We start from the raw sequence: 15,654 nt of genomic DNA, 5'->3' as shown, positions 1-15,654 counted from the left end.
ATGTTTGGGCTAAAATTTTCCATGCTGGGTTTCTGCCTCAGGATGAATATTTTTGGAAAGTTTCAGACAATATGTTCAGTCATTTCCGGGAATGAGTTTAAGGAAAAATTATTTTTTTTGTTCATGTTAGAAAAATTCTTACAACATTTTCATTGGAAGTTGCAGTGTCCCAATGCTCTGGAGCAGGGACTTGAAATTTGGCCTTTCTGTCAAGGATGTGCCATTTGTTATTCCCATGAAAATCCACCCAAATTTGACTAAATTGTAATTCTGTGAAACAAAAGCCAGACCAAGAAGAAAAACAAAAGTAGATTGGGATAAGGAGCTGGGGTGACAGGGTGAAACTGGGACTCGAAACTGTGAGGGAGGTAAAAAAGGAACAGAGTGGGATTTGGGAGGGGGGTGAGACTAAAACTGACGGGGGAAGGATACTGGGACTGGAAGGTGTGGGGGGAGACTGGGAGGCAGTGGGACACAGACTGCAGGAAGATTGGGATTGAAGCTTTGAGTGGGTGGAGAATGGGACTGAGAGTTGGAGTGATGACTGGGACTGGCTAGGCAAGGAGATTTGGATTGAAATGTGAAGACGGTGTGGAAAAGAGGGGACTAAGCCATGGACAGGTGGAAAGAGATGAAGGAGAAGGGATCAATCTTGGTGGCAATGTACAGAAGGATCTTTGACCACTAAATGTGCTAACCTCCAGAGCTTGGAATGGGACCCAATATTCCTGAATCTCTAAATTCCTCTGCTGTCAGCAAATATCTGTGAAACCCACTAGCAAAGGGCATGTGTCACATCCCCTTCTAGTGCTGTTCCATATAGAGAATGACAACCTACTACTGCTGTCAGTTACTCCATTAGATCAAGAGGCAGATGTCTGGATAGTGAATGTAAAAGTTCCAACTCTGATGATGATCCATATGGGTGTCAATATGATGCCATATGATGGAATTTCTGTTTTTTTCAGTTTGCTATTTTTAAAACATCCGAAATTACAATTACAAAAAACCATTAAAAGAATATTAAGTTTTCACTGTCAAGCATTCACAAGTTAAGAAATGCCACAATTAAGGTTACTGGTGCAACCTTAATTTGGCTTTTTGTGCATCCACATGATGATACAGTCTTAAATTTTTGATTACAAACTATTTTTCCCCACAGGACCCTGGTTCATTCAGTGCTCAGAATTGATCTGTTCTGAGGATGCATCTGGGTTGTATAGTAAAGAAGTCTTTTGTCTATGGGATCCCTGTCTCATTTGTTGCAGAAGTTGGAAGGTATGTAGTGAATGGTGTGCAGAGAATTACAGAAAGTGAAAGGATGGTCTCATGGTTAAGGCAGTTGAATGCTGTCCTGAAGAACTGGCCACTGCAGAAGTCATGGAGTTCTTGGAAAGTCACAGAATCCATGACTTCCATGACCTCCATGACAAACTCGCAGCCTTAGTGATGAGCACCATACAAAATCCCATGAGGAAATTAATAATTTTGTCTGTGGAGCAGGGTTTGAATAGTGGGCAGTAAAGGCTTGAGGCCACAAATTTAACAATGAGGAGATATCAAAATACTGAACAGCTGCTTATTAAATGAGTACCATCCATCCTGTGAACTGAATGAGGCAAAGGTCCTGTGGAAAAAATAGCATGTAGTCATATAATTAAAAACTGTATTATAATGCATATGCTTAAGGGAACCGAACTGAAGTTATACAGGCAATTTCCTAACTTTCAAGTGCTTGACTTTGCAACCTTCATGTTCTTTTAACATGTGTATGTGTCTGTGTGTATGCAACAACATATAAACTGACTGGAGTTTAGCAACAATGCAAAGTTGTTTCCCTGTAAGTTGAAAACATCCTGGTTTGGTATTTATTCTATCAAGACTGGTGAGTTGACACTCACCTCTCCTATTGTTACTTTATCTTGAATGGGAAGTGAATTCAGAGCTAGAGTCAGGGACTCACTTTCATCTTGACTTGAGGAAGTCTAAAAAGAAAATGGTAGGAGAGGTTAATTGTAATACAACAAGGAGGAAATGGTTAAACATTTCGCCCCCACACTTCCAAGTCCCCAGAAAAGATAAACGAATGAGCTGTGTTCATAAAGGTCCGTGATGATAACGTACCACAGAGAGCTGTCTCATCTTTGGTAGTGCAATGCCCAGTTCTGAGTGATTATACTTGATATAGTGGAATCTGGCAGGAGAAGCAGGACAAAGGCAGGAGCTCAGTGAAAGGTTCTGGGTTCCTTCATAGGATCCTTCCACTGTAAAAGCGAATTTTCTTTCTAAACAGGTGACAAAACAAACATTGAACCCATGATTATCACATCTTTAACTAATTTAAAACAACATTTCAGAGTTCTCTACATTGAGTTCATAATGTGGATGCTGCTTAATAAGCCAATAATGTTCCAAGACACCATATAAACCATGTATCCATAATTTTTTATAGACATAATAAACATTGTCTAGGGGCCCAGTCCTGTGAGCACCATCAACTCCCAGTGAAGTCAATGAGGGGACTTGGCATCTCTCACAGTCAGGCCATAAGGCATTTACACTGTAGAATACAAGGGAGTTCCGGATAAAAGGGATTCAGGTAATTGGGAGGATTGCCCTATAAGAGAGACATTCATTTAGTTATATTACACTCCAATACAGAAAAGCTCTTTTACTTTATGTTATATTAATTTTGACAGTCAGTGGTTTAGGTTACATAAATAATTATACTGATTTATATGTGCATCTTGGCTTCAGCTTTAGTTCCTTTATAAAACAAATCTCATTATATTCTAATGATCTGCACTATAATTCTTGCTCGGAGTGTTAGAGCATTGCAGTAGCAATTCTTTCACTGCTGGTGAGATAAAACACACATTCAAAACCACTGGTTTCAGTTGATTATAACTTTCTCTGGAAATTCCTGTTTCTGGAAGGGTGGGATTTTCAAACCAGCTCAGTGAAATCAATGAGAATCCAACCCTTCATCTACTTGATTATTCTTCAGTTAGCAAGGGAGTGTTAAAACATTTTTAGCTCTTATGCAATGTTTTAGACACTTTTTGCACTCAGAGAATTCAAAAGTTTGTCCATATAAACTTAAAATTGGTATTTACAGTAGATAGGTTTGGTTTGGGCCCACCTCTCCCCTCTCTATGAACAACAGGGAAAGTACCACATCAATCCACATATTTAAGGCTATATAGGCCAACCATGAAATCCCTAAAAGGATTTTCTCAGTCAAGAAACTTGGGCTCTGATCTAGCATGAGAGCAAGCGTCCCTGACTTCAATGTGGTGATCCGCGTGCTTACATGTTTTGCTGGATCAGGGACCAACACAGAATATTTTAAAAGTTGCATTGCAAATCCATAAGGCTATGGATATAGAGGAAACAAAATGGCTATGCACAGCCCAAGATGTGCAATGAGTATCTCGGGTAATATAGAGTATATTTCAGGTCTCAAACTGCTGGTATTTGTGTCTGAAAAAGGGCAATTAGAAATTTTTAAATTGAGAAAAGAGTTTTGTTTCTCACCCCACTTACTCCCATCTTCTCTGAACTCAAACACCTGGAGACATTTCACTCCAACTCTTGGACTAGATCAGGCATGGAAAATTTCCTCTCCGTATATGAATGTTTCAGAAAGCTATGAGCATCCAACAACAACTGTTTAATTAACTACAGTTGGTGTTCAACTGTGAATGATGTAATACTCCCTATATGTTGTCTGATCAATTAGAATCTGATCCAAAGCCCATAGGAAATGTTGGGAGTTTCTCCTTTCCTTTAAAGCACGGAATGCCCTTACTGTAATGCATAGAAACAAATCACCCCAGAAATGGCAGATATTTTTCTGTTGAAATTTTGCTATAAAATTTTAACCAGTTTCATCCAACTCTACCAGTTAAGGAAGTACTAACCTGTGGGTTCCTTCTTCATCCTCCCCTCATTCACCTGAACTTCCAAACAGGAAACTTCACGAGACTGTAACAGAGACAATGAATAAAAGATAGATAAAATGAGACAGACAAAACTAAGTGTGATTCCCCTGCTAGTCTCTTGCTATAAGAACATAAGAACGCATATATTCTATCCAGATGGAAAGGAGGCGGGAGTGTTGTGCAGACCGCAAGATCAGCCCTTGGGAGGACTAATTACTTCATGATGCTCTGCAACAGCTTCCAATGAAAGTCTTTGGAAAGATTCATGTCTAGTCCTCGGCTGAAAGGATGGTGGGCTGAGACTTACTATATGACTTCTAGGATGGGTGTATACGGATGGAGAAAACAGAAGTATCCTCAGGCCTGCACCAAGGAGACAATAGATTCTCCAGGGGGAAAAATGAGAGAAAGCTACTGAAATAACAGCGGTAATTGAAAGGACCAGCCATAGAAGAAGCTTTACAGTTATATAGATATATTGCTACCTCATACCAGCCACACTGTAGGTAATGGTGTATGGGAAATTTTACAGCTATTCCAATTTTAGCTTCTCCCAACAGGAGTCACTCTAGATAATGGTGCGGGAACACTGGCTGTGAGGATGCTCACAGCTGTACCACTTCTAGTCTTTGCCATCCGGTGACACTCTGTGGGACTTTGGAGGAGCACAGCTTGGGGCAGTTCACAGCTCTTCCAGTTCAGTTTCTCCTAACATGGGAGATGTGTGGGAAAGCTGACTGTCATGTTCACTGGGATCCAATGCCAGCCTATTCCTCAGAAGAGATTTTGTGTTGGAAGGATAATTGTGGGGCAACTCATTCTCTGTTCAAAGCAGTATGATGTGCATTACTATATAGTAGAGCAGGGGTTGGCAACCTTTGGTGGTGTGCCAACTCTTCATTTATTCACTCTAATTTAAGGTTTCGCGTGCCAGTAATACATTTTAACATTTTTAGAAGGGCTCTTTCTATAAGTCTATAATATATAACTAAACTATTGTTGTATGTAAAGTAAATAAGGTTTTTAAAATGTTTAAGAAGCTTGATTTAAAATTAAATTAAAATGCAGAGCCCCCCGGACCGGTGGCCAGGACCCAGGCAGTGTGGGTGCCACTGAAAATCAGCTTGTGTGCCGCCTTTGGCACGCGTGCCATAGGTTGCCTACCCCTGCAGTAGAGGAAAGATAATAGAAAATAAAAATTACCACTAATACACCATTCGTAGCAATGTTTTCAGGAAGATCTGGACTAAAAATAAAAAGAAACATACTCAGTTCGTAACTAGTATTTAAATAATTTAAGGATATGAATTGCCATTTCTGTTCTTTATTTGTATTTTGCTTATTTTAATTTTTTTGTCACTTTTGGAAGTGTTGGGTCTGACAGTACAGGCTAGCAACAGGAGTAATTCTCAATGTATTTTCCAGTTTTCCTCACATTCCTGGGAAACGCTAAATAAATCTGGCTTTTTAATGCTCCTACTATTCCAGTACTACAGCTCTGCTGAGCAGAGACTGCTCATTGTGCCAAAACAGGGTAGTTTTCAAATGTATATCAAGCTGAGTTTGCTGACAGATAGAAACCACTGAATTTATTCCATTGGCCAAAAATATCCATACTTGACCCTGGAGTTCCAGAGCTGAAAGGCTAATGAATTAGTCCAACATGGCATAATAAGCATAAGGAGACAATTTTCCCCCATTCACTTTGAACATCAATAACAAAACTAATTTAAAACCGAGATATACATGCCCATATTATTTCACAGAAATGGGTTAGAATCTTTTTTAGTACTTAAATCTATGTTAAATCCGTATACAGACCAACTGGTGGGGGAAATCAGCAGACTTCCTGCACTTCACTCAATTTTCATTTTAGCTTTAAAATTCACCTGGATGCCTAAGTGTGACCTCATAAAAACAACATTGCCAACTATTCCGCTACTCAATGCCATACAGAAACATCCAGTTAGTGTCCAGTGAGGCTGAACATACACTATCAACTACATCCACATAGGTCTGGCCATGTTGCTTTAGGTGGGAGCAGGTGTACGAATCATGTTCCTTGTTGTTAATTAATCTCTAACGCCTCTAACAATTACGTTATTTGACAACGCTTGGATTTTACTCACCTGCTTTCCATTGTGAACTCAACCTCTAGCTCCTCCTTTCCCTAAAAATGAAAATGAATTAAGTCACTACATCATTACTCTTCTCCATAAAGGTACTGTGTAAACCTGACCCCTTGATATGCATAGAACTCCTGCAAAGTAACTTTCCCCTCTCCTTGGTGCAAATGCAATGTGCTTCATTTTCTTCAGTTTCAATCTAAATTATATTATATCCATTATATTATTCTGCTTCCCAGTAGCTGATTTTCCCATTACAAGGAGAGGTTTTTGAGAGAAGTCATATTTGTCACTCTCTTTTCCCTCTTTGGGAAACGATGAAGAGAGATAAATATTTCTGAATGAGCAATAGACAGCTTCACCTGTCCTTGAAAATGTTCCTTACCTTAGCAGCAACAGTACCTAACCTGCTTGGTCACAAGACACCCTATAAGTCACCAGACATTAAACTTTCCTTTTAACTGACCTTACATTCTATTGACAATAATTTGTCACTTAAGAAAACATGAAATACGGGCCCAATTTTCCAATATATGTACCCAAATCTGAATTTGGAGACTTAAATCATAAAATTGGCATTAACATTTCTCAATGTTGATCTGAGCACCCCAGCATAGAATCAGTTTGTATTTACCAAAAAGACGTGAATTTAAGTCCTATTTAGACATTCATGTTTGAACATTGGGCTCACAGTACATAACTGCAGCATCAGTTGTTTCTGTGTCACGGCAAAATAATACCTCATCCACAGATCAGAACCACTCGCTCCAACTGCAAAAGAACCTCTAATACCATTTGGGGGGTGATACTATAGTCTTTGGCTGGTTCAGCCTTGCTATGAAGATCAGCAATAAGACAGACTTGGTCAACAGTGTCAACTTCACACCAACGTCCTTTGAAAAACTGTGTGAAGGTGCTTGCCCACACTTTAATTTTAAATACAGAAACAATGTTGAGATGTCTTACAATGAAGTAAGCTGAGAAGTTGATATGGGGAGATGGCTAATACCGTAAGTACACAGCAAGGAAAAAGCAAGTTCTGTATTACGAACATTTATGAGGAAAACTGAGACAAGTGTAAACTTCTCAGCAAGTTCTGCATTTGATTTCAATCCTCACCTGTGGATTCACCTGAAAGTTCAGCCGAACTGTTTCTCCAAGTTGGATTTTAGATAAATCAAAGAAAACAGTGAGGAGATGGTCATCTGGGGTGTGATCATCTTCATCACAGACTTTCAGCTCCAGGATGTTCTAGAAACAAAAGTAAAATCATGCGTAAAAGTATAGGAAGCAGAAGTTCCAGCCCTCACATGTGGGGAAATGAGCTGCAGAATTAAAAGGTGAGTGATAAAATGAGACAGAGAAAACAGGAAAGGGGATGTTTGGCAGTGACCCAACTGTGAATAAGTATATTTAAAATCTAAATAAAATATTGCTTTGTTGCCCGCCCAGTTTTAGTGTCAAAAGCTAGAAGTGTGGTCAAATAATACTCAGCTGCCTGTACATGAATTAAGACATGCAACCTCTACTGAGTTGGCTCAAAGATTTATCTACAGTAATCCCTGCTATCCAAAAAACTCTATTCTTATCCCCTCTGTGAGAAAGAAATGGAAGATGTAATGTTATATATTATACATATTATAGTAACCATTATATGGTCATTGCCAAGTATATCCATCCCAAGTACTATAGTGGGGCAGGGAAATTACTGTTAAGCTCCTGGTGATTACAGGATCAATCCATATTCATTTATTTCCAGTAATCCACACTGCAGGTCAGCTGGTGGTTATTTTTGTACCCAATAAATGTAATAGCATATAATATAAAAGGAACTAGTATAATTACTGCATAATTATATACGCCCTATGTTCCCTCCTACTATGAGATGAAGAGGAGAACAAAACTGCACAAAAATGTGTGATGGGGCTGTGCAGAGGGGAAAATAGTTACCCTAAATATTCTCCTCTTCTGCAAACAATGTGAGGCTTGCTAACCAGTTTGGAAGTGTAATTCAATTTGCCATCAGCGAGCAATGGTAGGTAGGTGGAGATACATGTCCTCACATCTTGTACACAAAGGTATAAAAACCTCTGTAGTGGCAGCAAAGCATCTGCGTAGAAATGTGACATCTTGTGCAATACTAGTTGCTGCTCAATTGTGTCCACCCATCTTTTCCAGTATAACCAGCCCTTCCACATTATTCTGTTTGGTGTTCATGTACTACATGGGTTATAGTGTGCACAGTTCACCAGCCTAGACCCTACAGCTCAGCATCCAGGTTGGGCTGAGGGGTTTCCTACCTTGAGGCTGCAGCACGCAGCTAGGATACAAAGCAGCCCTTTCATAGCTGTGAAAAGTCTAATTTTACTATTTCAGAAATTGTAAGAGTACGAGTGTCATTTGAGGAGTTTTGCCTGTGGTATTTTTATCATCTAGGAAGAAAGGAGTTTGTAGAGTGCAGGGGGCAGAAAACTTGAACAACCTGACTCACTCTGCTTGGCAGAACTAGAGATCTACCAGCCTCTGACAGCAAGCTGTTCACAGTGTCTTACCTTGACCTGACTCTGAATCCTGAAGTGGAAGGTTTCATTCCATACTGGGTTTTTGGAGTTGACGACAGTTTTGGTCCGGGCCTTTTTGACTGAAGCAGTTGGTAGCCATAGGCTCACATAACAATCAGACTGGGTTACTGTGTAAGAAAGGTACAGATTAAATGGCAATGAAGTAATCTACTATATGTAGTATTAACTTATTTACCAAATTTACTCTATGTATACATGGAGATATAGAGAATTCAGAACACTACAGTAGCTGATCTTCCATCATGTCTGTCCAGTATGGCACCCATTGCCCCAACCAATTTTCTTTTTTATCAAAACTATTAGCATTTTTAATGATTGGAAAAATAATGAATTAACTAAAACCTGTTCAAAATGCATAGCTATATTGTACTCTCTACAAAGGAGACAGAGAATCCGTTTTTATGCTTTGCATTATTTGGGGCTTCAAGGCTGAATCCCCACTCTGTCACTCCGAGTGCAGAAGGTGGAGGCCTGCAAGGATTCTAAAAATTAATACTGGCCACTCCAGGCTTGTATTAAACTCCCAAGGTTACAGATTTTCCCTGACCTTAGCTTGGTAAATGCTGCCACCACCTACATGCAAAAAAAAAAAAAAAACTTGGACCTAGGAAGGAGCACTTGGGAATTCCTCCCTGTGGGGTACCCTCAAGCCCTTTCACACACACCCTCTGGGGAAGAGCTGAGAAAGAAAACAAAGGAAATCAGCTGTTACCACCAGCTAATCAAACAACATATGCACAAACCTCTTAGGACATCAAAAACCCAATTTTGTTCTTTAAAAAGGTAAATTTTATTAAAAACAAAAAGAAAGGAAATACATCTGGAACTTAGGCTTTTTGCTAGATCTTAAAAAAAAAACAATTACAAAAATTAAGCATCAAGATAGCTCTCTTGAGGTTCACCTTAAAGGTTACAAGCAAAACAAAAGCATCTGGGGTTAGCACAAAGGAGATCCACAAGCCAAAATAAAGAAATAAACCTAATTGCGTCTATTTAAACATGCCCTGTCCAATGATTTTTTCTTGGTATGGAAGATGAATTTTATACCTGGTTCAAACCTTACACAGCATTCATGCTTATAGCATTTCTGCTCCGTGTCTCCTTCTCGGGAGAACAGACAGACAAAGAGAAAGCTTCTTTCCAAATTTTAAAAAGTTCTACTTTCCCATTGGCTCTTTTGGTCAGGTGCCCACTTCCTTTTCTTTACCTGCGGGACTTTTAACCCTTTACAGGTAAAGCAAGCAGAGAACAGCTACCAAGAGGGATTTTACAGCTAACTGGCTTGCTGGGTGTCCATCAAAGGGAGCTATCCCTCCCCCACTTCATTTATCACAGGGGCTTCAGAAAGGGTTAATAGTCTACAAATCATTATGTATCAGAAAAGATCTGCCCTGAACTCATCAAGGAACCATCTAGTGTTTGGCTCTCACTCTGAAGGAGAAAGGAGGGTATAAGGATCCTCTTTTCTTGAACCAGCCACATGGCAGGATTTCTCCCTAGTGCTTACCAGAACTGGGAGGAAATGCCTTGGCAGCATGGTCATATATGCACCATGCCCCCACCCCACAAAAAAATGTGCTCTGCTCTCTAAGGGGGTGCTCATCTTGTCAGCCAGCCAGCATATTTTCTGCTGTCAGCAGTGTGCGCTACTTGGGGGTACATTCTGTTCCTAATCAAAGAAATAGCAGGTACACTTGGCAGTATACTTCACTAGCCCCCTCTGCAACCATAGGATGCACGAACAGTGCCACTACCACCATTCCCCTAAGATCAGGGCAGGATTGTGACTAAGACTCTCCCAATGCCAACTGGCAAGGGGATTACAAAAATATCCTGGTCCTGGTACGTACATTCTCGTGCATTAACAAATATCATGAGAGATCTTAAATGAAAGCCAGGGTCACACTGGTCATTAATATTGCTGTAAAATGTAAGGAGTTATGTATGTATATGGAAAATATGTTCCTAAAGTCTGTTTCAGGGCATAGTTGACAAACAGGTTTCCTGCCAGACAAAAGATGTGTATTCACTTGTCTCTGCTGACATGTAAATTAAATGTTGTAAGCCAACAAAATGGAAGCTCCATTTACATACAAAGTCAACAGGGGGATGTGAAATCAACAGGGAGGCAGTACACCAGAGAATAGGCTGCAGGGGGTTATTTGATTCTGGGTACAAACAATGAACTCTGGGGGGAAACGAGGAGAAGGCAAGGAAGACACCACTTTATCCTGTATCTAGGAAGTAATCAGGCAGTTCAATTAGAAATGGGATCACAAGCTGCCCTGGTTGAAATGCTGCAAAGGTCATTTGGGGTGAGATAAACTTCTTTGATAGGAGGCTAGCCTGTTAAGTTTAGTCTCTAGAAATCGTATTATGCTTTTGTTTGATACATAACCTTTTGTTGCACTTTGCACGTGGCTTTATTAATCTTCATCTTGTTGATTTCAGACCAATTCTCTAATTTGTCAAGGTCCTTTTGAATTCTAATCTTATCCTCCAAAGTGCTTACAACCACTCTCAGCTCGGTGTCATCTGCAAATTGCATAAGCTTACTCTCCACTCCATTATCCAAGTCATTAATGAAAATATTGAATAGTACCTGATCCAGGAAAGATGCCTGGGGGAGCCCACTAGATGCTTTCTTCTAAGCTGAACTTCATCAGGCCCTGCTGATTTGAATAAATTAAATGTATCTAAATATTTTGTAACCTCGTCTTTCTATTTTGGTTTGCATACTTTCCCCCTGGTTGTTAATATTATGTGTTAAGTATCTGGTTCACAATTAACTTTTTTAGTGTAGACTGAAGCAAAATAGGCATTAAACACTTCATGCTTCCTAATGTCATCTGCTATTAGCATTTCTTCTCTGCTAAGTAGAGGACTTACACTTCCCTTCATCTTTTGCCTGTACCTCTCTGGTGCAAAGAGAATTCTAAAAAAATGTGCTAATGCCTCAACAGTTTGATGCCTATTCTTAATCCAAAATGCTTTAACTTTGCTTCCACTATTTTATGTCTGGAAAAATCAGTCCTTCTTCCAAAATCAAAGAAGACAGCATATGCAATATGCCTTCAACCACTGAATAGAGTCCATACAGGCAGCACACCTAATACTGTAGAAGGCTACTGCAGTATTGTATTACCTAAGCAAGGACTGTTTCATGCCTGTCAAGGGCATCAGAATTGTTTTGGATGCTCAGTGCTGGGTGCAGGAACCTGTTGCTTTTTTGGGCAGGGGCGGTATTTGGAGGAATGGCTGATGTTGTGTGTTGAGGTGGCTTTTCCTCTTCCTCTGCCCCTGTCTGCCTGGATAGTGCAGTGAAGCTCTGAGACGGTGCAATGTGACCCAGTGGGTGAGTCCTTATGGCCCACTTGAGGGTCACGGCCCATAGGCTGGGAAGAACTGATCTACAGTTTTGTTGTGAATCAGCTGAGCATTGGTAGGTCAGCAGAGGGAAGTTTGGTGAGTCTATTGATGGTAACTCTATAGCTGCTCTTTTCTCCCTGCTCAGGGAGGCGATGGGTGGCCAACAGGGGAGAATCCAGGGCAGTTGGGAGAAGTGCATCACAGAGGCAGGATTTCTGGGGCTGTTGGCAGGAGCAAAACATTTCAAGGTAGTTGGAGGGTGTTATTGGAACCTACCAAGGTTCTACAACCCAAAGAGCTGTGACAGCTGAAGCCTGTATAGGGCTTGCCTGGGTTGGGGTGCACCCAGGATGGTACCAGGGACGGTCAGACTTTGCATTGCTACTCATTGAGGGGAAAAGGATTAAGTTTACTCTCAGGGCAGACTAAGGGCAGAGCTATACTACAGACCTATGTCAGTATAACTACATCACTCAACTGCATCATAACATCTTAACATAGCATCTTAACCTCCCATGTAAACAGCAGTATATTGGCAGGAGAGCTTCTCCCCCTAACATAGCTACCATCTCTTGGGGAGGTGGATTAACTATGCCAGCAGGAGAGCTCTCTCCCATCTGCATAGGAGCATCTTTACTTAAGTGCTACACTGATGCAATGTTTTTAGTGTAGACCAGCCCCAAGAGTCTCCATGTCCGGATGAAATGAACAGAGTCATTAAGGAACTGCTTGAAACTGATCCAGATCAACAGGGTGTCCAGAGAGACAATGCAAACTTCAAATGACTCATGAATTGACACTCTCAGCAGGGAAGCTGAGCAGAGACCCCAGCTCGAGAACAAAGGATTGAGAGGTGTGAGATGGGGCAATAAGAGTGGGCTCTGGAAGAACCATGCAGCTCTCCCCTGGAACTAATGAAATCAGAGAGACAGAGCCTGAAAATGGAACTCACTACAGGTTGGCTGATGAATTGTGGCTTGACAATAATGGACTATGCTTTAAGCTTTATTTCTCTATAAGGCTACCATAAGGACTTTAGTGCTGTGGTCCAGTTGACTAATAAATCCTACTCTGTTTTGAAAACACTGCTTGGGTGTTACTGCAAATACCTAGGGTTCATTAGTCCCTGAAGACTGTCCAAGTCACCACTAGGAACTTATCTCAGTCGCACTTGCTGAGTGTGAAGCAGGAGTGCTGAAGTCCACTCAGTCTAGGAGGCAGGGTGTGCCCTACCCTAAAGGAAGGTTGAGACCCCTTGGGGATCTGCCACACTGAAGGGGTTGCTCCAAGAGATTGTTTAGAAGCTTGGGCATAGCACTGATCCTATGGATCTGTGACAACAGCCTAGACAGCTTATCCGCTTTTGTTTCAAGAGTACAAGATGACTGGTTTAGCAAGACAAAGAATCCAATTCTAGATTGATAGAGCTTTCCACAGGTTGGCAAGGAAATGCGTTAGTGCTTGGTATGGTAATTGTGACTGATTCCTGCTCCTTTTGCTTGCTGAATATCCTCTTTTCTTACTAATACATCTGGCTTCACAACTTTCTGCAATGGGAACTCGTCAAACTGATGTATTTGCTTCTGTACGGTCTGTCAGAATGGAGAAGGCCCTTGTTCAGGACAGCTTTGAATCTTTACCTCTGCCTGCTCTTCATTTTTTACAAAAATTTTAAAAATACTACAGCATAGACCTGGTCAACATATTTTGCCCAAGTTTTGAATTTTTGGGGGGGAAAATTACCACGCCATAAGCTGGTCAAAAAAAAACAGCAACCAAAAAACCCCACCAAAGTCATTGCAATTTTGAACAGTTTGACTGTGGAACATTTGCCTTGGGAACCTGCTGCCCTAGTCAGCAAAAGTACACTTTTATAAGCAAAGTTTTATTACGGTTTGCGTAATTTCATTGTTTGCAATTTTATCTTGTCATGTGATTTCCATATGAGCCCAAAAGTGCGGCTGATGAAATTTGTAAAACTCTTTGCTATGCGAGTGAAAATGTGCCTAAGTGTCAAAGCAGCAGAGTAAAATGTGGGTGCTCTTTTGCATGACATTGTGTTGCTTTCAGTCTGGTTGTTTTAATTAGAAATGGGCTGACGCCACAACCTTCACATCTGGATTTGAATTTGCCCCAAAGTCAGGGGTATTTGGTGTGGGGTTTTGCTTCAGTCAGTTATAGAATGATAGGCTAGCTATGAAATTTGGCTTCAGAACTGAGCTCCTTTAAAGCTGAGGTATGTTCAGATCTGGGATTTCAGTATGGGATGATTTCTAGCACTACGCTGCTATATCGGATCATTCCCGAGCACTTTAGCTTCTTCAGGAGTGATGAGGTCTCTCTCTCTCTACCTGGTAAAAGAATTAAAATTATTTTTTGATTGGGTTTATTTGCACAGCACTTTGCAAATATGACTTTGGCCCTTTTCACCATCATGACCATCCCAGGTATTTTCCTAAAAGCAGCTGTATGCATGTTAAAGCAGCTGTATGCATGACACAATCTAAGGGAAGTTATATATGGATAAGAATAATCCTGTGGCAAAATTATACCCAAGTGTGAATGCACTTTGTTTCAGGCAATAGGACACAAAGGATAAATGTGAATCATAGGATTACACCTCCCATTGTGCCCCACCCCTAAAACTGTATGAAGTGTACCCTAAAAAATGAAAGTCTATTACTAATGTATGACTAGCCAGCGAAAACTGCTGCAAGTGGCATGGAGAAAATGGGTCCTCAGTGCAGATCACTATATAGTGTTTATGAAGCTATTTGGAAAACTTTTCCATTTGAAATACACACCTACTCAAACATTTAAGCTACAGTACAATGGACACACCCAAATCTGGATATGCTGCGTCTTGTCTTGTCCCATTTGGTTTTGCTTGTGCCTTTACACTGTACATTCTATGGGTAGCTCTGACCTTTGGAATCACAAAGTCAATGGTTTTACTCTTCCTTTCCTCAATATTTGGAACTTGGAAGTGACAAAGCTATCTCGGGTCTGTTTGGTTGTTTGATTTTTGTTTGCTGTCCTTTCCCTCATACAGATAGACAGGAAAGTGTAAACCCATTGCTACGGTTTAACATTTCTGCGTAAGACTCCTGCATTCTAAACCCTGCTCTGATTCCCTCTGTGACTCTTAGTCAAGTCATGTAACCTCTCTGCCTCAGTTCCCCATCTGTAAAATGGGAAGAATAATGTTTATCTCTCTTCCCCGTAGGGGATGGAGGAGGTTGTGATGATGAATATGTCAGTGCTTTAAAATCTCACACATAACCACCACCTCCTCCAATGGTCCTAGTATCTCCCATACCAAGAAAAACTTTTTTAAATATTGGAAACAGCACAGAGGTTTCAGCACAAGTAGCTAAGCTCCTTACACCCTGCAGCAGGAGACGTGGAAGGGATGGGGGGAAGCTGTCCTTGCCCCCTTTTTAATATAAAATGAGACATTTCATTTCTGAGTGACCCAACGGATCACTTCATTGACCCTCCCCAAAATTCTCAGACCAGACTTCTGTACAGTGGCATGATCACGCTTGGAGTTTGTGGAGAGCAACATATTGATTCACAGGCCCACCCAAAAATATTTAGGAGCACAGTCCTGATATCTGTGTGGTCTTTACA

At 40.7% G+C, this 15,654-nt stretch overlaps 1 protein-coding gene across 2 annotated transcripts in view; it reads right to left on the bottom strand.

The window, feature by feature from the left end:
* The window catches only part of LOC101934938 (cytosolic phospholipase A2 epsilon), a 46,087-nt gene that overhangs the window by 19,837 nt on the left and 10,596 nt on the right, over positions 1-15,654 (bottom strand). For both annotated transcript variants that reach the window (XM_024106616.3, XM_024106617.3), the window contains exons 3-9: positions 8,623-8,759; positions 7,190-7,321; positions 6,074-6,114; positions 5,148-5,190; positions 3,924-3,987; positions 2,125-2,285; positions 1,902-1,985 (exon numbers count right to left, since the gene is read on the bottom strand). In XM_024106616.3, coding sequence (XP_023962384.2) covers positions 1,902-1,985; positions 2,125-2,285; positions 3,924-3,987; positions 5,148-5,190; positions 6,074-6,114; positions 7,190-7,321; positions 8,623-8,759 — 662 coding nt within the window. The remainder of the gene's footprint in view (positions 1-1,901; positions 1,986-2,124; positions 2,286-3,923; positions 3,988-5,147; positions 5,191-6,073; positions 6,115-7,189; positions 7,322-8,622; positions 8,760-15,654) is intronic.

This window comes from Chrysemys picta, chromosome 4, assembly GCF_011386835.1.
Source record: "Chrysemys picta bellii isolate R12L10 chromosome 4, ASM1138683v2, whole genome shotgun sequence".
Taxonomy (NCBI): Eukaryota; Metazoa; Chordata; order Testudines; family Emydidae; genus Chrysemys; species Chrysemys picta.
Note: the sequence above shows the minus strand (reverse complement) of the source record. Positions and strands in the feature narration are given on the sequence as shown.